Source organism: Papio anubis, chromosome 1 (assembly GCF_008728515.1).
Source record: "Papio anubis isolate 15944 chromosome 1, Panubis1.0, whole genome shotgun sequence".
NCBI classification, from domain to species: domain Eukaryota; kingdom Metazoa; phylum Chordata; class Mammalia; order Primates; family Cercopithecidae; genus Papio; species Papio anubis.
Genome location: NC_044976.1, coordinates 134,702,121 through 134,727,808, shown reverse-complemented (window position 1 = coordinate 134,727,808; position 25,688 = coordinate 134,702,121). Strand labels below are relative to the sequence as shown.

At 34.7% G+C, this 25,688-nt stretch overlaps 1 protein-coding gene across 20 annotated transcripts in view; it reads right to left on the bottom strand.

Moving 5' to 3' along the window:
* Positions 1-25,688, bottom strand: part of CDC42BPA (CDC42 binding protein kinase alpha) — a 324,270-nt gene that overhangs the window by 155,583 nt on the left and 142,999 nt on the right. For all 20 annotated transcript variants that reach the window (XM_031655209.1, XM_021926575.2, XM_031655222.1 and 17 more), the window contains exons 6-8: positions 17,397-17,490; positions 3,895-4,095; positions 2,027-2,275 (exon numbers count right to left, since the gene is read on the bottom strand). In XM_031655209.1, coding sequence (XP_031511069.1) covers positions 2,027-2,275; positions 3,895-4,095; positions 17,397-17,490 — 544 coding nt within the window. The remainder of the gene's footprint in view (positions 1-2,026; positions 2,276-3,894; positions 4,096-17,396; positions 17,491-25,688) is intronic.

Below are 25,688 nucleotides of genomic sequence, written 5' to 3'. Positions count from 1 at the left end.
TGCCTTTACGGAGAAAATAATATGCTAGAAAAGCTTCATTCAGGCACGAGTTACAGTGCTGCTGGTGGTGAGTTCAATGGTGAGTTCAGTGTTAATGAATCAACCATATTATATAAAGTGTCTTTAAAGAGAAGCACACATAAAACAAGACTATATACTGATCAGTTGATCAGAGGCTCACAGAAACCTAACCCTGTACTTCCCTCAGAGCAATGGTTCAATATTAGCTAATAGTGTTCAAGGCAACTATATAGAACATAAACACCATGAATAATTAGAATCAACTGTACTATGTATTTATTTTGGAATGATTCACAATTTGTTAACAGTAAACATAATTCTATTTATAAAAAATTGGTAAGAGAAGTCCATTTAACTATTCTTTGTGAAGTTTAGACAGGAAAGTATGAGAAATTTTTATCTGCCTTGAATATAGTACTAGGATGGTTTACAGTTATCAAACAGTGATCACAGCTTATTGTACTGAAAAGAGTATTAACAGTTTCAGTGAAAAGTAATATAACGTGTACCTGTTAAGTACCCACAAAAATTTTAAAAAATTGTAAGTCATATAACATTAACATAAAAATTTTTAGTACAGAATTAAAGCCATAGTAAATAAAATAACTGCAAAAAAAAATAAAAGCTCAAATTAAGAAGGCTAAAAAGTGGCTGGGAGCAGTGGCTCATGCCTGTAATCCCAACACTTTGGGAGGCTGAGGCAGGCGGATCATGAGGTCAGGAGATCGAGACCATCCTGGGTAACACAGTGAAACCCCATCTCTACAAAAAATACAAAAAGTTAGCTGGGCGTGGTGGCGGGCGCCTACAGTCCCAGCTACTCGGGAAGCTGAGGCAGGAGAATGGCGTGAACCCGTGAGGCAGAGCTTGCAGTGAGCCAAGATCATGCCACTGCACTCCAGCCTGGGAGACACAGAGCGACTCTGTCTCAAATAAAAAATGTTTAAAAAAAGAAGGAGAAGGAGAAGGAGGAGAAGGAGGAGGAGGAAGAGGAGGAAGAGGAGGAGGAGGAGGAGAAGGAAGAAGAAGAAGGAGGAGGAGGAGGAGGAAGGAAGAAGGAAGAAGAAGAAGAAGAAGAAGAAGAAGAAGAAGAAGAAGACGACGACGATGACGACGACGACGACGACTAAAAAGGCAAAAAGCACAAACATTTTAAGTTCTTATTTTCCTAAATTTTAATCTCATATAACCTAAAGGGTTATAGCAGAGGTCGATATACTATGCTGGCCTGTTTGGGCATGGCTCACAAGCTAAGAATGGTCGAATTATTTGGCTAGTGGACTGGCCAATAATTGGCTTGAGGTCAGATATTCACCTCAGGCAGGGTTATAGCTCAGGGCTATACCACGTCTGTGGACTATTTTCCCTATTGATTTCCTACCAAGTTAGCTATTGTTAGCAGCAACACACTGGGCTTGGGTATTTAGTCCTGGAATCTGCCCTCTGTATCAGCAAAGCTGCTGATTTTTCTATCCAGTTCCATGCTACTAGTACTACTGTCCCAGACCAAGTCAGTAGTGGGGATGGAAGTGTGTGGTATATGTGACTTTAACTAAAGTTCAGTAGCAGCTTTGCACAAATAAATGCTTCTCAATTTATTTCTCTTCAATTGTTGTATCAAGCCCTGACATGGTTGTTTTTGATAATTTTGTCCAGTTCTATGGTTTTAGAGAGAAATTTGCCAACCTCTTCACTTTGCAATCATAAAATCTGCTTTTTTAAGTATCTAATTTGTTCTCTTAGGAAGCTTAATGGCATAACTTATCTAAAAGGTAAAACTCTGAATTTTAATTTTGTTCTTAGTCACAAATAACTATGTTCACCTCAGTTAACTTTCTTCTTAATTTGATTTGTGACAGAATAAGCACTGGAAGCCATGATCACTGACTGATAACTGATAAATTGTAAAACCATCCTAGCAAAATACTTATAAACCAAAAAATTACTATATAACCATATTAGAAAGAAACAGAGGGATAGAACTTCTTCACAGTGTCATACTTACAGAATTTTTTAAACAATCATCATCTACATCAAAATTCGATGTATCTGTTGGGCTACTAACTTCTGGAATATAAGGTGCTTCACAGTTCCGAATATTATCCCAATCAATTCCACTGAAAAATGGATGTTTCTTAAAGTCTTCTATTCCATTTTGACCAAGTCGATGTTCTCTGCTACAAATGAGCCTTCGAATAAGATCCTTAGCATTTTCAGACACATCAGTCACTTGGGCTGGAAACTGAAACCTCTCCTAAACAGTGAAAAACAGAAACAAAATATAAATCAGTGTTTAACATACTAAGTACGTTGGCTGACTTATTTATTTTCTTAAAAATACATTTTCTTTTAAATATATTTAATAACTGTATGTTGGTGCAAAGTACTAATACTAAAGGAATACAGGGATGAATGACAGATTATCATTTTCCTAGGACTTTAATTTCATATATGAGTTATCATGCATGTGCTATAGAAAAAAGAATACATTATACCTTAAACTGCTATCAGAATGAAGAGAAATTACTTAAAAGTAGTGGAATTTGACTCACTATTTAAATCGAGCCTAGATGATTGATAATGGTCATATAAGTTACATACTAATGATTAATAATATTTGTAAAGGACATAATATGTATCTGACACTATTTAAAGTATGTTACTCATTTAACCCTCAAAACAACCATTTTAGGTAGGTACTCCTACTATGCTACTATTATAGAAGAAATAAAGACACAGAGAATTCAAATAACTTTCTCAACATTACACATCTAGTAAGTGGCAGAACCAGAATTCGAACTGAAGCTGTAATCTGTGCTGTTAAATATAATGTTATACTACAACATTCTTTTCTAATTCAAATGATGTACATGCTATTTACAACCTTGCTGCTATTTCCAGTCTTTCAGCTCTTTGTAACTACTTGAAACATTGTCTTTGCAACCAGGTAGAAAAACATAAGCCCTATAAAACTGATTTTTATATATGTAAAGCAACTAATCATAATTGCTTCACTGGAACAAATTAAAAAGAACAGATTATCCCCTTCTATCGGATATTCATATTCTAGGTTTTTGCAACTGCTCACAATCTTCTAAGACTGCTAATAAAACCTTTCTTCTTATTATTATGAAGTCTATTTCACTTAGTACTAAATATATTAAAGTTTCATTAATTTGTTCTTGTTGTGTTATCTGTGTTGCTTCTAATGTCGTCATCATAAATATTAGAATAGGTATCCTTGTACATATATCTTTGTTCTACTGAAAATGTCATAGGATAGATTCCTAGAGTGAAGTTGCTCAATCAAAACCTCTAACCATTTTTTAAGGCTCTAGGTGCATACCTGTATACTTTCTGAACAGAAAGGTTACACCAATTTATAATCCTATTAATGTCTTAGAATGCCCATCTCACTGCATTATTTATGGTACAGAGTACTATTTGTCTTTTGATCTTTGCTAATTTGACAAGAAAAAAAGTATCTCATTCTTATTTTAAATTTGTATTGCACTTATTACTACTAAAGTTGAAAATTTTTTTTTACACATATTCTAGTCATGATTATACATGTACTATATACATATACTATAGTAAGCAATGATCTAAATTCTCTGCTTATGACCTTTGTTATTCTACTTGAGAGACCACTTAATTTCCTACTTAGCAGCATCTCTAATAAAATACAAGAAAATGAGAACTAGTAACTTATGAATAATTTATGGATTTTTGACTATTTATGTTTGTCGTGTCCCGTACTAGGATAGAAATGTGACTGTTCACTGTTTTTAGAAAAATATTTTCTCTTTAAAAATGATATTATTATATGTGTTATTTACCACATTAATTTGAACAAAAGTAAAATATACTAACTTTGTGATTCATGATTTTTCCGTATGTCTCCACCAGAGATTCTGCATAAAATGGTGTTTCTCCATAAAGCATTTCATACATACAGACCCCCAAAGACCACCAGTCACATTCAGGTCCGTATCTGCCTTTTCCATCTTCCATGGCTTGAAGGATTTCAGGAGAGATATAATCTGGGGTTCCTACAGCCACTGAGGACTGAACCTGAAGAAATTTACATTTTTATTAATCTACTATATTAGAAATAAAATAATTTTAAATTTAAAATAGCTACTTAAAGATACACAAGACATTATTATCTCATAAACACATCTTTGTCATTATCTGAAAAATAATAATCCTTGTATATATGTTAAACTTTGTATTATCCCCACATTAATAGTTTTCCAGATTCCGTAACACTATACAGCTGTTACGTAGCTGATGACATTGAGAGGAACAATTTAATTTAAACCATCATACCCATTAACAACAAACTGAATATTTGGTTTAGAACACTCATTATTGATAATTACCTGTCAAACCTATACACGTAAAAAAAAATGAAGCTATAAAAATTTTACAATGAGATGGGGGGGAAGCTCCTGATATTTAGGCCAACACTATGAAAAGCCTGGAGATTATGTTTAAACTCCTTAATAGAAACCTAAGAAAATAAATGTCAATAATGTACAACAAACTACTTACTAATTTAAAAAACTATAAAAGAAGAGGCATATCCTTCAAAAACTAAAGTTCCAATAGAGAGAAAAAGTTGAGTGCTTGTTATAGCAGGTTAGGTTTAACTAGAAAATAGTAATTAAAGCCAGGCATGGTAGCTCACATCTGTAATCCCAGCACTTAGGGAAGTCAATGTGGGAGAAACACGTGAGCCCAGGAGTTTGAGACAAGCCTGGGCAACATAGCAAGACCCTGTCTCTATAAAAAAGTGGAAGAAAAAATAAAACAGGTAACTAGAAAAATCCTGGGTATATTTGTTGTAAGGTACTTTGAAGTAAAAGAATATTGACCCTTTACATGTTTTAGAAGAACTTATCCAAAACATGAACATTCCTAAAGTAGAATATCAGTTAATATTTTGGATTTTCTAGACTACATTTCCAATTCTGAATAATTAGGAGAGACTTACATTTTAGTAATGAGATTAAATAACTTAAAAACCCTTCTATTACAAACTCTTAAAAATGCTATATAAACATCCCGTCTAACACGATGAAACCCCATCTCTACTAAAAATACAAAAAAATTAGCCGGGTGTGGTGGTGGGTGCCTGTAGTTCCAGCTACTCAGGAGGTTGAGGGAGGAGAACGGTGTGAACCTGGGAGGCGGAGCTTGCAGTAAGCAAAACTGCATCACTGAACTCCAGCCTGGGCAACAGAGCAAGACTCTGTCTCAAAAGGAAAAAAAAAAAAAAAAGCTAGATTAAAATATAACAATTATTTGTATAAACATATAAAAGAGCTTTTTTACAAAGAGAAATTCTCAGAGGTCAGTAATCAAGAAATGCTTAAAAATCAGAAGAATAAGCATTAGAGCTCAGTGGGGTTGGGGAATTGTTGGTTTTCATGTCCTAGGTTCTCGAATTTTAACATACACAAAAGTGAATACCTTACACTTATATAAGGTAAGAACAAAACAAAAACAAAGGAACAGACGAAAAGACCTTATGCTTAGCTTACATGAGGTGGGGAGTTTGAAGACAAAGGCTTCCCTATATACACACCCTAAAATGTATACTGCTTAAGAAAAAAGGTACATTATAAAAATCTTCCACAAAGCAGAGAAGGACAAGACATTTTATCTATCTTGACTTGTGTGTGATGAATGAAAAATATTGTTCCTGTAGAAATTCGTAACATTACATCACATAGTCTCAACATTTGGGATGCAAATCCATACCGCTTCTGTGGTCCAAAAGTTCCCAAGCCAAGAAATGGGAGAAAATTTTTGCAATCTACGCATCTGACAAAGGGCTAATATCCAGAACCTACAAAGAACTCAAACAAATTTACAAGAAAAAAACAAACAACTTCATCAAAAAGTGGGCTAAGGATATGAACAGATACTTCGCAAAAGAAGACATTCATACAGCCAACAGACACATGAAAAAATGCTCATCATCACTCATCATCAGAGAAATGCAAATCAAAACCACAATGAGATACCATCTCACACCAGTTAGAAAGGTGATCATTAAAAAGTCAGGAAACAACAGGTGCTGGAGAGGATGTGGAGAAACAAGAACACTTTCACACTGTTGGTGGGACTGTAAACTAGTTCAACCATTGTGGAAGACAGTGTGGCGATTCCTCAAGGATCTAGAACTAGAAATACAATTTGACCCAGCCATCCCATTACTGGGGATATACCCAAAGGATTATAAATCATGCTGCTATAAAGACACATGCACACGTATGTTTACTGCAGCACTATTCACAATAGCAAAGACTTGGAATCAACCCAAATGTCCATCAGTGACAGACTGGATTAAGAAAATGTGGCACATATACACCATGGAATACTATGCAGCCACAAAAAAGGATGAATTTGTGTCCTTTGTAGGGACATGGATGCAGTTGGAAATCATCATTCTCTGAAACTATCACAGGAACAGAAAACCAAACACCACATATTCTCACTCACTCATAGGTGGGACCTGAACAATGAGATCACTTGGACACAGGAAGGGGAACATCACACACCGGGACCTATTGTGGGGAGGGGGGAGGGAGAAGGGATAGCATTAGGAGATATACCTAATGTAAATGACAAGTGCAGCACACCAACATGGCACATGTATACATACGTAACAAACCTGCACGTTGTGCACATGTACCCTAGAGCTTAAAGTATAATTTAAAAAGGAAAAAAAAAAGAAAAAGAAATTGGCATTAACACTGACCCAAGGTTAGTTGCCTCTAGGAAGCAAAACAAATTCAAATCTACTGTGGAGGACATATGCTCAAATTTAGCAGATATAATTCTTAAACACAAAATGTCACTGAATATGAGCTCACAATCCAATAATAAAAACCAAATGAGGAAACTGTCTGAGTAACTCATAAATCCCAACAAACAGAACAATTGGATCCCTAACAACAATCAGATCCACTCTATGAAATAAGTATGTTTAAAATTATTAAAGACCTAAAAAAATCAACAACGCACAAGTTTTTAAAAATCAAACAGAACTCCTAGAAATGAAAATAGTCATTGAAATAAAATAAATGCAATAAATAGGTAAACAGTGGATTAGATACAGTTGACGAGAATAATAAACCTGAAGAAGAGCTGAAGAAATTAATTAGCATCTAATATGAAGACTTAAAAAATGGAAAATTTGGAATAAAGGCTAACATGTACGGACCCTAGAATGGACAAGTTCAACACAGCATAAGAGAATGAGATAAAAGAGAGAATAGCGGAAAGCAATATCCAAAGAGACGAAGCTTAAATTTTTTCAAGAATGATAAGACTTGAATTCTTGGATGCAGGAAGGGCAGAAAGTACTTAGAAGAGGTTGAGCACAGTGGCTCACACCTGTAATCCCATCACTTTGGGAAGCTGAGGCAGGTGGATTGCTTGAGCTCAGAAGTTGGAGACCAGCCTGGGCAACATCGTGAAACCACATCTCTACAAAAAATACAAAAATTAGCTGGACATGGTGGCACATGTCTGTAGTCCCAGCTACTTGGGAGGCTGGGGTAGGAGGATTGCTTGAGTCTGGGAAGTCAAGGTTGCAGTGAGCAGAGATGGCACCACCACACTTCAGCCTGGGCAACAAGAGTGAAACCCTGTCTCAAAACAAAACAAAACAAAATACAAAGTACTTAGAAGATAAATAAAAGCAGATTCATGTCTATACACACTGGAATTAAACTACAGAATACCAAACCCAAAGAGATTTTAAAAACATTAAAGAATAGAGATTATCTACTAAGGAACAACAATTAGACCAACAGTTGAATTATTATTAACTAAAAATTGCAGTCAGAAGAAAATGAAGTTGTACCTTCAAAGTGATAAGACAAAATGATTGTCAATATAATATTACCTACCTACCTAAATTATGATACAGAAATGATACATTCTCACACAAGACTGAGTGAACTATCACTAATATTTCCTTTCAGCTAAACAAGTACTAAAGGGTATACTTTGGAAAACAAGAAATTTAACCAAGATGGAAGAACGTGATACTAGAAGTAATTATGAACAAAGATATTAGTAAACTTTACTAATACATCTAAATGGTGGTTAACTGGATAACACAATGAAGAAGGAGGAGGACAAGGACTAGAAAAAGAGACAGGAGTAACTACCTTAGGGCTGAAAAATAAATTTACCCCATAAATGTATACAACTATAATTTGTCAGTTTACAAATAGAAAAATAAAAATTTTTAAAAAACACCCAATTTACCTCCCTAAAAAACAAAAGTTGGAAATAAAACACTGGAAAAACAAATATATATTACTGAGGATTCAAGTATTCTAAATTTCTTAGGTTTTAAAAATTTTTTAATTATTATTTTTAACGGTGGTAAAAATACACATAAAATTTACTATCTTAATGATTTTTAGAAGTGTGCAGTTCAGTGGCATAAGTACCTTCACACTGTTGTGCCACTAGTCCCCACCATCCATCTCTAAAATTTTTTCATCTTGGAAAATTTTAACTCTGTATCCATCAGTAATTCCCCCATTCCCCCTTCCCCTAGACCCTGGCAGCCACCATTGTACTTTGTTTCTTTGAACTTGATTACTATAGTTATCTCACATAAGTAGAATCATAAAATATTTGTACTTTTGTAACTGGCTTATTTCATTAGCATAATGTCCTAAGGTTTCATCCATGTTGTCGCACATGTCAGAATTTCCTTCCTTTTTAAAATTGATTGATACTCCATTGTATGTATACAGCACATTTTGTTTATCCATTCATCTGTCAATGTACACGGGTTGCTTCCACCCTTTGGCTATTGTGAACAATGCTGCTCTGAAAATGAGTGTACAAATGTATGTTCAACTCCCTGCTTTCACTTCTTTTGGGTATATACCCAGAGGAGGAACTCTGGATCACATGGTAATTCTATTTTCAATTTTTTGAAGAGCTACCCATACCGTTTTCCATATTCTACATTCCCACCAACAGTGCCCAAGGATTCTAATTTATTCACACCCTTGACAACACTTGTTATTTTCTGTTTTTTTGATAGTAGCAATCCTGCTGAGTGTGAGATGGTGTATCCCTGTGGTTCTGATTTGTGTTTCTCTAATTATTAGTGTTCTCTAATTATATGTGCTAATTGTCCATTTAAATATCTTCTTTGGAGAAATGTCTATTTAAGTTCCTTGTCCCAGCACTTTGGGAGGCTGAGGTGGGAGAATCACTTGAGGTCAGGAGTTTGAGACCAACCTGGCCAACAGGGCAAAACCCAGTCTCTACAAAAAAATAAATAAATAAATTAGCTGGGTATGGTAATGCATGTCTGTAATCCCAGCTACTCGGGTGGCTGAGGCAGGAGAAGTGGACCGAGATCACACCACTGACACCAGCCTAGGCAACAGAGCAAGACTTTATCTCAACAATAAAATAAAATAAAATAAATAAAATAAAATAAAATTCCTTGTCCATTTTTTAACAGGATCCTTTGTTCTTTGTTGCTGACTTGTGGGAGTTCTTTATATATTTTAGAGACTAACCTGTTATTAGACGTATGATTTGCAAATATTTTCTCTCATTCCATATGTTGCCTTTTCACTCTGTGCCCTTTGATGCATAGAAGTGTTAATAGAGATATTGCTCAATTTATCTATTTTTTTTCTTTCGTTGCCTGTAATGCTGTGTCATCCCCAAGAAATCACTGCCAAATCCAATGTCATAAAGTTATCACTTCTGTTTTTTTTCTAAGAGTTTCATAGTTTTAGTTTTTGCATTTAGGTCTTTGACCCATTTTGAGTTAATTTTTGTTGTGAGTGTTACGTTGAGTTAATTACAGTGTAAAGTAATCTAAGTTTCTTGTTTTGACTGGGAATGTGGCAGAAAAACTGATTAACTCTATAGACAGTAGGTAAACTATAAATGTTTAAAAATGTGATGATAAACACTAAAATACTTAGAATATGTAACTTCCAAACAAATAGAGAGAAATTTAAAAGCTAAACTGGACCAAGTCAACAGAAGGCAAGAAAGAAGAAAACAAACTCAAGCCTACATGCAAAGAAACAAGCAAAACCAATAATAAATAGCATATAAGATACTAGAAATAAGTGTATTAATAATCACAAAATTTATAAATGGATTAAATTCACCTATTAAACACAACTGTTACACTGCACAACACACAAAACTAAAAGGAACAAATGGGAAAAACATCAGCAATCATCTGTTTAAAAGCGATGCACTTAAAACATCAGGACACAGGAAAGTTGAAAGTAAACGGATGGAAAGGGATATATGAGGCATATGATAAAGAAAAGAAACTTAAGATAGCTACAGTAATATCAGTTAAATATATTCTAATGTCAAAATCATTGTAAGATTTTTTTTAAAAAACTCATTAATATAAAAGAAAATACCCTGGAAGAAATACAAATTCTGAATAATATATACCTAACAGGCACAGCTACAAAAGAGCTGTGCAAAACACTGATGATTACAAAGAAAAGTTAATAAATTTACCATCATAAGGATTTTTAAACAATGAATAACAGAGCAGAGAAATAAAATCGTTAAGAACACAAAAAAGCTGAATGACAAAATTAACAATTTAAATCTTATGTGCATATATATCTGTACCCAAAAGTTAGAAAAAAACAGTATTCTTTTCAAATAAACAGAGAACATATAAAAACTGGCCTGTTACAAAATCACAAAACAAATTTCAAAAAATGTCAAAAAAACCTAATACCAAATAGACCCAATCTACAGTAAACTGAAACCAGGAAGAACTAACCAAACACACAAATCTAATACTATGGATATTAAAAGGCATATCACTAAATAGTGGTCCACAGAAGAATTCTAACTTAAGTTGGAAAATATTTAGAATTGAACAGTAGAATGCTCTGTATCAAAACTTACGCAGGAAAAGAGAAGCAGAAATAAACAATACTAGGAAAAGGGGGGCAAAACTACACTGTAACAGAGACGTTAAAACTAGGAAGAAGGCGGTCTGAATTACTTTATGGCAGTAAAATTGAAAACTCAGAGAATATGGACAATTTTCATCAAAAAGATTATAACATATTAAAACTCAGGAAGAAACAGAAAATCCAACAGACCTATAATCACTAAAAATTTGAATCAATAGTACAAAATCTATCTGCAAAACAAAATAAAATTGAAGAAAACAAAACTTCACCCAGGCTAAGGTGATTTAAAAGTAAATTCTACCAATGATATAAGTTAACAGATAACTGTATTATAAACTGTTCTAGAGCCAAAATGGGTAAGGGGAAAATATGGGTCCTCTGTTTATTTTATAAAGCTAAAATGACTTAAATCTAAAAATCAGACAAGAACAATTTAAGAAAAAAAAATTATACTCCAGTCTGAGATATGACTAATGTCATGTAAGAATGCCAGGTAACAATACTATACAAAATGGTAGCAGAGTCAACTAGCAATCTGTTAAAATACTGCAATATAACATCTTGATAAAGTTACATACTCAAAGGATGAATGATTTAACAATGGAGAAGCTGTCATTTATCAGATTAACAGATTAAAGGAAAAACAACCTAACCTTATCTTGATGGATGCAGAAAAGTAATTTAATTTCAACCAGAATCATAACAGAAAAACTCCAGTAATTAGAAATGAGAAGAAATTTCTTAATTTGATAAGGGATATATACCAAAAGCTAACTGCAAACATTAAACTAATTTTAAGCTACAGAAACAACATCACTGCACCTATTTAACATTGTACTGAAGGTCATTAGACTCCATGGTAGGAGGAAAAAAAAAAAGCACATATAAAGATTGTTGAGAAACAAACCCAAAGTTTGTCATAATTTATGGATTACATGATTTATTGTATGAAAAATCTAGAAGAATCTATAAACTATTTTAAACTGATAAAATTTAGCAAGATTGCTATATTCAAGATGAATATACAACATCAATTCTAATCCTAAAGAAGAGCAACAAGCTATTAAACTGCAAATTTAAACAAGTATCATTTATAATACAGGTAACATAAAAAAATCCACAAGTCACTTAGGAGCAAATCTAACTCATCTGGGTAATGGATTAATAGTGAACATTATGAAACTGTATTAACAGACATAAAAGAAAACCTGAAACAATAAAAAGAAACACAACATTCATAGATAAGAAGAGTCCATGTTGTAGACATAAATGTCCCCAAAATTAAGCTCTAATTTCAATGACAGGTCTTAAATACATAAGCCAGTGTTTATGAAGGATTGTTCACATGTGTGTACATGTATGGATATAAACCAATATGATAATCCTAACAATCACAGAGAAAAATAAAGGGCCAAGAATAGCCAAGATAATTTTAGAGCAAGAAAAAGAATTATAGCAAACACTTCACCACCAGAAATTGACTTCTTAAGGTAAAGTGATTCAGCTGGTACGGTTTTGACCGAGACATAAGAGAAAAAGCAAGTTGAAACTTAATTTAAAAGTCACAAATTTGGGAAAGCCTCATAGATTTGAGGCAGCTGTCCAGATAATAAATAATGACCCACACAAAGTCAACAATCATAACATTTCAGGACACTGGGAATAAATAAAACATTCTAAAAGCTTCCAAAGATAGAGAGAACGGCTGTAATAAAAGGACTGAGACTCAGAATGGCATCAGATGTCTTAATAGCAACACTGTAAGTTAAAAGACAACATAATGCCTTCTAAATTCTAAGAGAAAAATAGTTTCAAATCTAGAATACTATGTCCAGACAAATTATCAATAAAATATGAAGGCATTTTTCAGACATGGAAGATTATGAAATATTTACTTCCAATGGAACCTTCCTCAGGCAGCTATCATCAAATGGGATCCAGGAAACACAGTCCGATACTAGAGAACAACGTAAATTCCATGAAGATGATGAAAGGTAGTCCTAGGATAGTACCTCTGCGGTAGGTCTCTAGAACAAATAGTCCAGATTAGGAGAATGCAAGACTCCAGTATGAATATCTCCATGGGAAAAAAAGGAGCTGCTAAATTCCTTTTACTAAGTAATTCAACATGGTGGAGAGTTTGAGGATAAATTGGTGAAAATTACACGGAAAATTAAGCAGAGCAAAGTGGTCACTTACACCAGGAAGAATAAAAAGGTTTTGAAGAAAAGAAATGCAATTAAAACAAATTGTATGACATGGCAATGAGTATTTGTATCATCATAATAAAATACTGAACAGGATTTAATGAGGGATTGTGTGATAATTACATTGGGAGGACAGAGAGGAAGTGTACTGGTTGGGCAAGAGCAGAGCAAGAGACCTGAATCCTCATCTACCATGGTAGGAAATTAAGAGATAGTATCTAAAAATAAATAATTAAGAAACAGCAGCACAAATATGGTTATAGGAAATATGTAAGTAAATGAAATGCTCAAAGCACCACTGCACTTGCCTGGGTGACAGAGCAAGACCCTGCCTCAAAAAATAAGACAATAAAATCTAAAAATTAATGTAAAAATCTAAAATAAAACAAGGTTTCTTCATTATAGTGATTTTTAAATTTTTACTTATTTTTATTTTTTATTTATTTATTTTGGGGTCAAGATCTTGCTGTCACCCAGGCTGAAGTGCAATGGCACCATCACAGTCACTGCAGCCTTGACCAGGTTCTAAGCTCAAGCGATCCTCCCATCTCATCCTCCTGAGTAACTGGACTACAGGTGCATGCCACTACGCCTAACTATTTTTTTGTAGAGATGAGGTCTTGCCATGTTGCTCAGGCTGGTCTCAAACTCCTGGGCTTAAGCAATCCTCCCGCCTTGGCCTCCCAAAGTGCTGGTATTGTAAGTGCAAGCCTATGGTTTTGAAAATGGAAGTCCAACGTGATATTACATACAAGAAAACCATTTTGAGTTCATCAATAAGTGTGCTAGAAACAAAACATAAAATATCCTATCGTCCAGCAAAATCAGAATGAATGACTGGGAAGACACACCAGACTTTCAGGAACAAATATAATTGGAGGAAACTCATAGAGACAGAAATACTACTCATGCATTCTGGAATTTGCATTTCAAATGCATTCAAAAGGAATTTAGAATGGCAAACATCAGACTACAGGGACTCTATCTCCAGCTTTGAGTCCACTGGGCTTGTAACATGCAGGACTAGCTCTCTCCGTGGAGTTATTTTTCCCTGCAGCTCTATCCTCTCTGAAATGGTGGCCCCAACTTTCAGATGCCAAAGCCTCCCTGATTTTAATCTCTGTTTTCTCAACTCAGCAACACTACCATGCTATTTCCCTCTTCCAATGTCATACCTGGCACTACCCACTTCTCACTTTATACTCCATACATACAATTATCCTAGAGCAGTATAATTCCATATACACATCTTCCATTGTTTATGTGACTATTGTCATATCCTTTACTTCTACATGTCACAAACCCCAAATTACAAATAATTACACATTACATTATTTTTGCTTTTAACAGTCAGGTACCTTTTACATAATTTAAGAGAGACAGTATAGACATTTTCTTTACCCACTTATTTACTGCATATGATATTTTTTATGCTATAAATCCAAATGTCCAAACAGTATCATTTCCTTTGACATGGAGGACATTCTTTAGCATCCAGGCCTGCTAGAGATTTTCTCATCTTCCATTTATCTGAAAATGTCTTTAATTCACCCTCATTTTTGAGGGATATTTTTCTTAATACAGAAACCTGTTTACACATTTTTTTCCTTCAGCACTTTAAAGATATCACTCCATGATTTCTCATGAGAGGTCAGCAGTCCTTACCATTTCTCCTCTGTATGTAATACGTCTTTCCTTCTGGCTGCTTTTAAATGTCTTTATCTTTAGTTTTCAGCACTTTAACCACATCTGACATGGCCGGCTAATTCTGTATTTTTAGTATAGACAAGCTTTCACTGTGTTGGACAGGCGGTCTCAAACTCCTGACCTCAGGTGATCCACCCACCTTGGCCTCCCAAAGTGCTGGGATTACAGGCGTGAGCCACTGCGCCTGACCTATGATCACTTCTTTAAGTCTCCGTCTGCTAAGTCCAACATGTGTGCCAGCCAGGCCTCTACTGACTGCTTTTATCTGACTCTGCATCACTATCCACATCCCCATTTTTGTTTGGTTCAGTGATTTTTTTTTTTTTTTTTTGAATCCTGATCATTGTGAATAAGATGTTATAGAGAGTATTGAGTTTGTTACCTTCTTATGAAGAAAAATAATTATGTAAGCACATAAAAAAATTACTGACTGATCTCCTTGACCCTGAGTTGGCTTACATATACTCTGTGATTGTAGGTTCATACAAAAATCTAAGATTTGTCGTAAGACCCTCTACTTGGAAGGAAGACTTCCAAACTCTGTGGATCTTATCAGGGCTTGGACTTAGGTTGTTAGTCAGGGTTAGAGTAGGTCTTAGGTGATACAAAGGTTGTTAGCTGGCTCTCCAGGGCTGAAAATTCAATTTCCCCTAGCACTGTTTCTCACCTGGGAGATCTGCTTGATGATTAGTATTCTGGTCTGTTTTCAAATGCTATCATCTGCTATTGTCAAGCCTCATATGGTCTTGTAGTACAATGCACAGCCCAACCTTCATGAGGTACTTTATGCCCTCTCTCTGTACAACTCCTTCTTCTCCAATGCTAAGCCCTGAATATTCCAGCTGTTGCAGGTAGTCCAGCTCTGCTTTCACTCTAGCTTTCTGCATCAGAGTCAGGAACTGTCCCAGTCTTTGCACAATCGTGAGGAATACCTCATGAGTTCATTTATGTCAGGGATAATAGCATATGCTGCCTGTTGTTCACTGCTGGAAAACAGTTGTTTCAACTACTGTATCCAATTTTACAGTTCCTTATAGTGGGGGTGCTAATTTGGTACCAATTTATTCCTTCCATCATGGCCAGAGGCAGAAGTCACATAATTCTTTTTAACAAAGTTATCACTGTAGGACAAATTTTCCAAAGTCGGTCAGGCACGGTGGCTTATGCCTGTAATCCCAGCACTTTGGGAGGCTGAGGTGGGTGGATCACCTGAGGTCAGGAGTTTGAGACCAGCCTGGCCAACATGGTGAAACCCCATCTCTACAAAAAATACAAAAATTAGCCAGGCATGGTGCGCTTGCCTGCAATCCCAGCTACTTGGGAGGCTGAGGCAGAAGAATCACTTGAACTCAGGAGGCGGAGGTTGCAGTGAGCCAAGATCACACCACTGCACTCCAGCCTAGGCAACAGAGTGAGATTTCGTCTAAAAAAACAAAAAGAATAAAATTTTTCCAAAGTTAAAATTACTGGTCTAATGTGACATTTTCATGGCTTTTGGAATGTATTATACTAAACTGTTCTCCAAAAAGTTTCTGTCAATTAAACTGATATATTTTTGGATCTCTCCTATACGGCCAGAAAAAAAATGAAGTTAAAAAAAATAACAGAATAAAACTGTGGCATATAAACTTATTTTTTTTCCTTTAAAATAGAGACAGAGTCTCACTATGTTGCTTAAACTGGTCTTGAACTCCTGGGCTCAAGTGATCCTCTTGCCTTAGCCTCCCAACGGATTACAAGCATGAGCCACCATGCCCAGCTTTTTTTTTGAGGGGGGTTGGTTGTGGGGGTGAGGGAGTGGGGGACAGGACTTCACTGTTGCCCAGGCTGGAGTGCATTGGTGCAATCTTGGCTCACTGCAACCTCTGCCTCCTGCACTCAGGAGATCCTCCCACCTCAGACTCCTGAGTAGCTGGGACTACAGGCGCCCACCACCATGCCCAGCTATTAAGTAAACAAACAACAACAAAAAAAACCCAAGGGATTTAAGCTTAGCAAAAGTTAAGCAAATGGGAACATGAAACTAAATCAACTTGTAAACTCTCTAAAAAAGGGATTCATTTGTTGAACACTGTCCCTGAGAATAACGAGGCAATTAGGAAAGAAAGAACAAAAAAAAGTAAAAGTGAAGACAAAGTTGCATTTTCTTTTTCTATGTGAGACTTAGTTCTTTTACCCCCGGTGAACTTCGAAATATCTGAAATACAACAGAAGTCACCAGCTAAAGAAGGAGCAAACAAAGGTCTCATAAAGGGTATATTTTATCAGTCTTAAGATCTTTGATATAAGCAGCTGAAATGACTTGTGACTTTTTAGACAAACCCCATTATAAGTATGCCCAAATCCCTTTGTGGAAGGAGGTGGAGCATAGATAGACAAATGGATGGATGGACGGGTAGACAGTATAAATAGATGGTTTCTAAAACAGATATAAAAGACAAATAGCAAGGGAAACGTCTGTGAATAAAATAATTTAGTATTTATCTTTATTTACCGTTCCATCTTCCATCAGCTTCAGACAAGAACCAAAATCTGCTAACCGAATATGTCCATTCATATCCATCAGTATATTGTCAGGTTTAATGTCTCTGAAAAAATAAATACATTCAATTTTTAGTGGAAAAATGAACAATTCGTTGCTTGGTAAGGTATTCTTTTTGTCGAAAAAAAATCTCAACTTATTTTAAAAGTAATATTCTAAGAACATCTATTTAATTACTTTATTAAGTCAAATCCTGGTTCTGATTCATATTAAAACTTTCTCAAACACATGTAATTTCAGTATTCTTCTAGAGATAAAAGGTAGTGTGGTTATTTTCATTCTGGTTAAATAATCTTACTATCTTTCCTTTTGATTTACACAGATACCAATGTCACTATGGTAGACCTACTTTCTGCATACAGAAGAGTCATCATTACCTGATAACCATAAAAAATACTATCCTCTAGCCCATGAAACTGGACAGGGAAAAATATACTTTCTAGACCCTAAGATAACTGCAGATAGATAAAGTCTCAATTACTGCAGGTCATGACAACACAAAGAAATTGCTTCATAAAGTTGATTTTACAGAAGAACTAAAACAACTGCCTAATAGATTGTCTATATTATTTAAAGCTTTCACTGTCTTTGGACGTTAAGTCAATGGTGTGTAAGATATTCAAATCTAAACTATATCATATACCAGCTTTTGTATTTGTTTTTCCATGTGAATGCAAACCTTTAAAAAATTATCATATATAAAATGGTTCTGTAAAGAAGATTCTCAGGGACTTAACAATATTAAGCTTCTAATCATACTAAAGGTTGTAATTGTGAATAACTAAGAAATTATACCCACCCAACTCACTCTACTTTTAGAGGAAGAAAAAGAATCTTTGGAGAACCTATACATATTTTTAAAAAATTATATTACCATGTAAATTACAGGAATATGGGAGGGCTACTTCAATTTAACCTGAATAATGCCATTTAAGATCTCTATGCCTCAGGTTTACCACCCATAATATGGGTAAAATATTATAACAATATTACTTTGATTACTGAAGCAATTTCTCTGAGTGTGTTGTAAATCACAAGTCAGTAAATTATGGCCCACGGCCAAATCTAGCTTGCTGCCTGTTTTTGTAAATAAAGTTTTATTGAAACACAGCTGTGCCCATTCATTTAGGTATTGCCTATATCTGCTTTCACACTACAATGGCAAAGTGAGTAGTTGTGACACAGACCACATGGTCTACAAAGCCTAATATATTTACTCTCTGGCAGTTTATAGAAAAAGTTTTCAAACACCTATTGTAGATGATAGATGGTTGCTAAACAGACAGGCAGATTGAAAACAACAATCTGTATAGGGAATTAGCTTTATAATCCTCAACATTTGACTTTATCCTAACCTTTCAAAAAGATCTTCTGCTGTAGGGGAAACATCAAAGGAGTACAGTTTAGTTCTGGAAGGAAGCTTAGCAATTACTAAGACCATTTTTGGATAAGGAAAAAATATTTTATTATTTATCTTAAAAATTAAGCTATATAGTCACTACAAATTACTTCTACTGGTATAGTATTTCTTAGATTGTAAAGGAGATTAAAGGAATTGCAAAGATGGATTTATATGCATCAATAATATCTTTGCTTATTTTATAGGCAGTAAGTATAAAATATATACATATACATAAAGCATATTAATGTGAATATACTCTATTCATAATACTATATAAATAAAATAGAAAATACTAAAAGTTAACAAGACATCACAGATAGTACTGAAAAACATAAGTATTCTATTACCATTCCTGATCTCATCCTTTCCCTCCACTACCCAGACACAGCCACTATCCTAAATTTGGTGTTTACTGTATCCATGCATATTTTATACTATTATGCCTATATACAACATCACAAAACTATGTACGCTTTAAATGTCTTTAAACTTCATAAATGACACCAAACTGTGTATTGCCTTTTGCAGCTTGGTTTGATTCAAATACTATGCTTCATCAGCCGGGTGTGATAGTTCATGCCTATAATCCCAGCACTTTGGGAGACCAAAGGAGGCCAAGGAGGGAGGAGTACTTGAGTCCAGGAGTTTAAGAACAGCCTGTGCAACACAGTGAGACCCCTTCTCTACAAAAAATAAAAATGAAAAGTTAGCCAGGCAGGATGGCACATGCTTGAGGTCCCAGCTATTTGGGAGGTTGAAGTGGGAAGATACCTGAGCCTGGGAGGTCAAGGCTGCAGTGAACCATGATTGTGTCACTACACTCCAGCCTGGGTGATGGAATGAGAAACTGTCTCCAAAAGAAAAAAATATATATATATGTTTCTAAAACTTATCTATTTTGGAACATATTGTTTTGATTCATTAATTTTAATTTTAATTATATACATGTCAAAATTTATCAATTCTCCTGATAATGGAATTTTGATTGCTTCCCATTTTTATTTTGTTAAAACACGGAATGCTGAGATGAATATTTTAATAATTGTCTTCTAGTACTCATATGTGAATGCTTCTCCAGACTACAGATGTAGAAGTGAAATTTCTGAGATGAAAGATACAGACATCTTCAACTTTGCTAGCATGATTACGAGTACAGTTGAGAACCTTTTTCATATTATCATTGGTATCATTGGTCATCTTAGATTCTTCTTCTATAAAATGCCTGTTAATATCCCTTGCCGTTTTAAAAACTGTATGCACACTGTTTTTTGTTTAATCTTCAGGGATTCTATTTACTCAAACTTAGTTCTTTATTATGTGTTACAAATCTCTTTTCCCTGCATGTGGGCTTGTTTTTCCATTGCTTTTAATGTCCTTCTTATTTGTAAAAAAAAAAATATATATATATATATACTAATGTAGTCTTATAATTTATACTATGATTTATATCTTCCCAGATATCATAAGGATAGTGTCCTAATTTTCTCTTGTGTAAGTTTTAAAGTTTTACTTTTCAAGTTTTTAAATCTACCTGGGATTAATTTTTGTGTGTAGTGTGAGATAAAGGGCAGTTACATTTCTTTCTACCCCAGCACTATTTACTGAATGATACCTTTTCACCACTATTATCTAATACCACATAGGTCATAAATTTAGTGGGTTTGTTTCAGGACTCTCAAGAAGAGCAAAAATACTACTTATTACTCTCTATATTTTTTTTCAGTTGACAATCTTTAGAGTGAAAGGGGGCCTATTAATAATTGCCAGGATAAAAGGCATAAATTGGAACTCTTCCACACAAGCCAAGATGAATGGCCACCCTATCAATATGTCTCTACCTGCACCAATACCACAGTGTCTTAATTATAAAATAATGAGCTTCATATCAGTAAAGCATATTTTTTAATTGCCATTACTCTTCTAGATCAATGCTGGAATTAGCTTAATATGTTCTATATCACATATTGAAATTTTTATGGGAATCATGATTTTATAGATTAATCTGAAGAGAACTGACATCTTTGCAATATGACACTTCCTATCTCTGTGTACACTAAACCTGTAAGTCTTCTTTTATATTCTTCAGTTACGAATTATTTTCCACAGAGAACTTACACATCTAATCTATAGGCAACATAGTGAGACTCTGTCTCTATTAAAAAAAAAAAAAAAATTTAAACTTAGGCGTGGTGGTGCATGCCTGTGGTACCAGCTATTCAGGAGGCTACTTAGGAGGCTGAGGTGGAAGGATCACTTGAGCCTATGAGTTCGAAGCTGTTGTGAGCCATGATCATGCCACTGCACTTCAGCCTACGTGACAGAGCAATACCCCCATCTCTTTTCAAGTGCGCGTGTTCACAGACGCACGCGCACACACACACCCCTAACTAAATTTTTTAAAATTCAGACTCTGGAAACCAGATCCTAGTTTCAAAACTTTCAGTAAACTCTCAATAAATCACTAAAATGCAAAGGGCCCAACATTACTCTTATCACTTCACATTTTCTTCCAAATCAATACATAGTCTTCTTGTATAAATAATTTTATGCTATATATTAGCAGCTGAGAGAAAGACAGGTTTTAGGAAATTAAATTTCAGGATCCCATAAGCATGTTGGGGGTAGAGTGAGGGCTGGGACAAGAATGTAACAACTGACAAAGTAAAACATTCAATAAGCATTAATTAAACATTTACAGCACGCAACAGCACTGAATTAACTGCAACACTATGCACTACAGGAGTACATGAAAGTAGAAAACAGAAATCCTTCTTCTTATTCCCTCATCACCCCAAAAATATTATTGGGAGTAAACATGTTTATCTCTGCTCCCTCCAGAACCACAGTAAAATGGCAATACAAGAATTAAAAGGTAGAAACCCACAAGTGAATATAAGAAAAGACAATAGAAGATGATGGGTGTCAACACAATTTTCAAAGATGGAGAACATACGTATGATAAATAATGTGGAGCCAAGGAAGCTGAATTATAACTGCCTACAAGGTTGGGAGAAAGGAACTAAATTGACTTGATACATGATTTGATGTACTAGAATACTTCAAAATGTACTGTTAGGCATTTGGTACATATAAAAGGAAATTTTAAGAGTATTGACAAACAACTGAAAACAAATTTGAGCCGATTATTAATTATAGGAAAAATAGTGAAATAAGAAAGGAAAAAATTATAGTACATTTCTTGGCTCAGCAATAAACAATATTTACAAAGTCTCAAAAATGCAACCATTATCTACCAAGAAGAGCAAAAACAGTGATAAAATTATAGTGAGAGAATGCAGGAAGGAAAAGTAGAAAGAGGAATATAGACAGCTAAATCCTCCACTAGCATAGAAGGCAGTCAACAGAAGTCTTTACAAACTGTCCAAAATTCACAAATCTAGAAACATCAACACATCAGGACATTAGAGATAAGGGGCTAAATAACTTTTAAAAAAAGAATTGAATATAGCTGCCACTAGGGAACAGGCATAAGAGGTATGCTGGAGAGACTATTTTTCAATATAACCTTTTTAATATTAGTTTTTTCTTTACTGTATTAAGTACTGTTTGATTAAAATTAATTAAAAACCAAAAATACATGTGTAAATGTCTGAATCATTTAATCAAAGAATATGAAAATGTTTTCATTAAACCACTAAGATCATCTGCAGTCAGCAATATATTTTAGTCCAAACAGTTAACGGTTATCAATATCACAGATAAGCACCATGATGTTAAAATGACAATATTAACTGGTCTCTGTTTATTCAACAATGAGTACAATTATACATTTAATAAAGTATGTAGCCTACTGACTCACTCCACATCCTTACTCATTTTATTCCATGGCTGAAAAAGAAGTCTCTCTGTTCTTAAAATGGTCACTACTTGGGCAGAAGGAAACTCTCCTAACCTTCGAAATAATGAGACCTCAGGAGGGTGGGCTATTTATTTTCCCTAGTCATCTGTTGTGTTTGAAAATATTTAAGTTTTATTTTTGTTTTGGGGATCAGGCAATAGAACATGTAATGCTGGTATGAGGCAGAATTTAAAGGATTCATAGGGTAGAAGAGAAAATGGCTTTTCCATCTAGCTGGGCAGAATATGCACTAAATTACCAGGCAAACATAAGGCATAAAACTTACATAAATTCACATACTTTATCATCTTGAGCAAAAGAGAACATTCGACCAAGACTACAGCTTGGCCTTCTGTGGTTTTCTTTTTCCTTCAGACTTACCTATTATCTTCATTTAAATCTAAATTTATAGTAGTCATAAGAAAAATGTTTGGGGAGAAGGGATACAAAGTATGATGTGAACTAGGCCAAACTTACACAAGGACCACCCTGGTTCTTTTTGTACTCTAAAGTGTAAACAAAGAGAAGTCACACATTCCAATTCCCATTAGTGCTCACTAGGGGCAGGAGTGGGGGTGTCTCAATGCCTCTGCTGACCAACACCTATCAACTAAGTAAAGAATGCTCTTAATTACTTCATAAGGATGCTCTCAATAGGTAGTATAACAAGCATAGATACTTCATTCAAACTTGGGGGGCGGGGGGCTCAAGAGAGCAGGAACAGAAAAAGTTCTCAAGTGTCACCTGAATGGAAAGAAGGTTACGCTTAACTGACAGTACCCACAAACCCAAAAGGTTCTAACATTTTGAAGAAGTAAGATCAAAGAAAAGTAGGTAGTAAACGTACACCTATTCTCTGTACAAATAATTTGATCACTGAGCTAAGGTTTTGGCATCTTACAATATTACATAAGAATAAAAACTAGAGGCCTCCTAGAAAATGTTTTGCATTCCATATTTGGTAAAATCTTTTTAAATAATGAAGGTCATAAGCATAAAGTTATCTATCATGATTATACCTGCTCCAAGAAAATGCAAGTCCTTGTCCTTACATTACCACTGAAATGTATGATCAATTCTTAAAAGGAATTTGAGTGCTGAAAAGAAGTTATCCAAAAGTTTTTTTTGGCTTTCCTTTTTCCTATTCATTATGCAGAAAATACTCTTTAAGATAACAAATGACCTTTTCACTGCCAATTCCAGTAGCATCTTTTTAGTTCGAATCCTGTAATGACTTCTCCATAACATCTGACACTGCTGGTTATTCTCCCAACTATGTCACTTTCTTATCTATTTTTTTCTCCCAACTAAAACTAATGCTTCTCAGTTTCCTTTCCTGGTTCCTCTTTTCCCAAAAGCATAATTTCCATTCCCCTAATGCCACCTTTTCTTAATATGCAGCTCTCTGCTCTCCTTTGTACCTCAATGATCCTTGCCTTGGAGATACCTGTCATTTCTTAGATTTCAGGTTAGTTAGTTGCCCTATGACCTCAAATCTCTGATGAGTTCAAAACAATGTTATAATTTTTGCTTTAAGCAGTCATATGGTTTGTGAAGAAATAAGAATAAAAATTTATAGTCCAGTATGTATCTAGACATTTACAATTTTAATTGCCTTGGATTCCTTTCTGCAGATTCAAGCTTTCATATAGTATCATTTCCCTGCAGCCTAAATAACTTCCTTTAAGCATGTCTTACTGTACAGGTCTTCTGGCATAAATTTTTTTTTCCTTTTTTTTTTTTTTGAGATGGAGTCTCACTCTGTCACCCAGGCTCAAGTGCAGTGGCATGATCTTGGCTCACTGCAACCCCCACCTCCTGGGTTCAAGCAATGCTCCTGCCTCAGCCTCCTAAGTAGCTGCGAATACAGGTGCCTGCCACTAAGCCTGGCAAATTTTGTATTTTAGTAGAGGCGGGGTTTCATCATGTTAGTCAGGCTGGTCTCAAACTCCTGACCTCAAGTGCTCAGCCCACCTCGGTGTCCCAAAGTGCTGGGATTATAAGCATGAGCCATCACGCCTGGCCTCTTTTGTTCTTCTTTTACCTTCAAATGTCATTTCACATTTATTTTTGAAGGATATTTTCACTGGATATATAGAATTCTTGGTTAAACCTCTCTTTTAGCTTCCTTATTTTCTAATGAGAATTCATTTCTTAATGGAATTGTAGTTCCCCCAAATGTAATTTGTTATTTTTTCCTTGCTCCTTCCAAAATTTGCTGTCTTTGGATTGCAATAGTTTCACTACAATGAACCTTGACATGGCCTTTTTCATATTTATCTTCACTGATGTTACTTGAGCATCTCAAATACATAAAATTATATCTTTCATCAAATTTGAGGCCATTAGTTCTTCAGGTACTTTTTCTGGCCCATTCTCTTTCCTCTCCTTCTTAATCTCAAAGTACATGTACATAAAACCTTGTGATATTTTCTAACAGGTCCTTGGACTACTATTATTTTACTCTTTTCCTCACTGTTCTTTACCTTCAATAACTTCTGGCTTATTTAACTTCAAGTCTTTACTTTGTCATCTCCACTAGGCTGTTAAGTTTTTCCAGTGAAAATTTTCATTTCAGATTTCGTATTTTTCATTTGTAGAATTTCCATTTGATTTTTTGATTTGTTTCTAGTTGTCTGCTGAGATTTCCTATCTTTTCATATACTGTGAACGCATTTTATTTTCCTTTATTGAGAATAGTTGTAATAGCCACTTAAAAATCCTAGTCTGCTATCAATAATTTCTACATCTCGGTCATTTCAGGGATACTCTTTTCTCTTGAAAAGGAGTTACATATTCCTTTTTCTTTACATATTGGGTGATTCTGAATGTTCCCTGTACATAATAAATGTAAAATTTCTGAAACTCTGGATTCTTTTTCTCCAGTTAGCATTTTTTTCTTTTTTTAAATCAGCTGATCAAATACATTTAAACTGCAAACTGTTTCTTGGGAAGAAGTTTCTTATCTTTTGTCTTTAGCTGA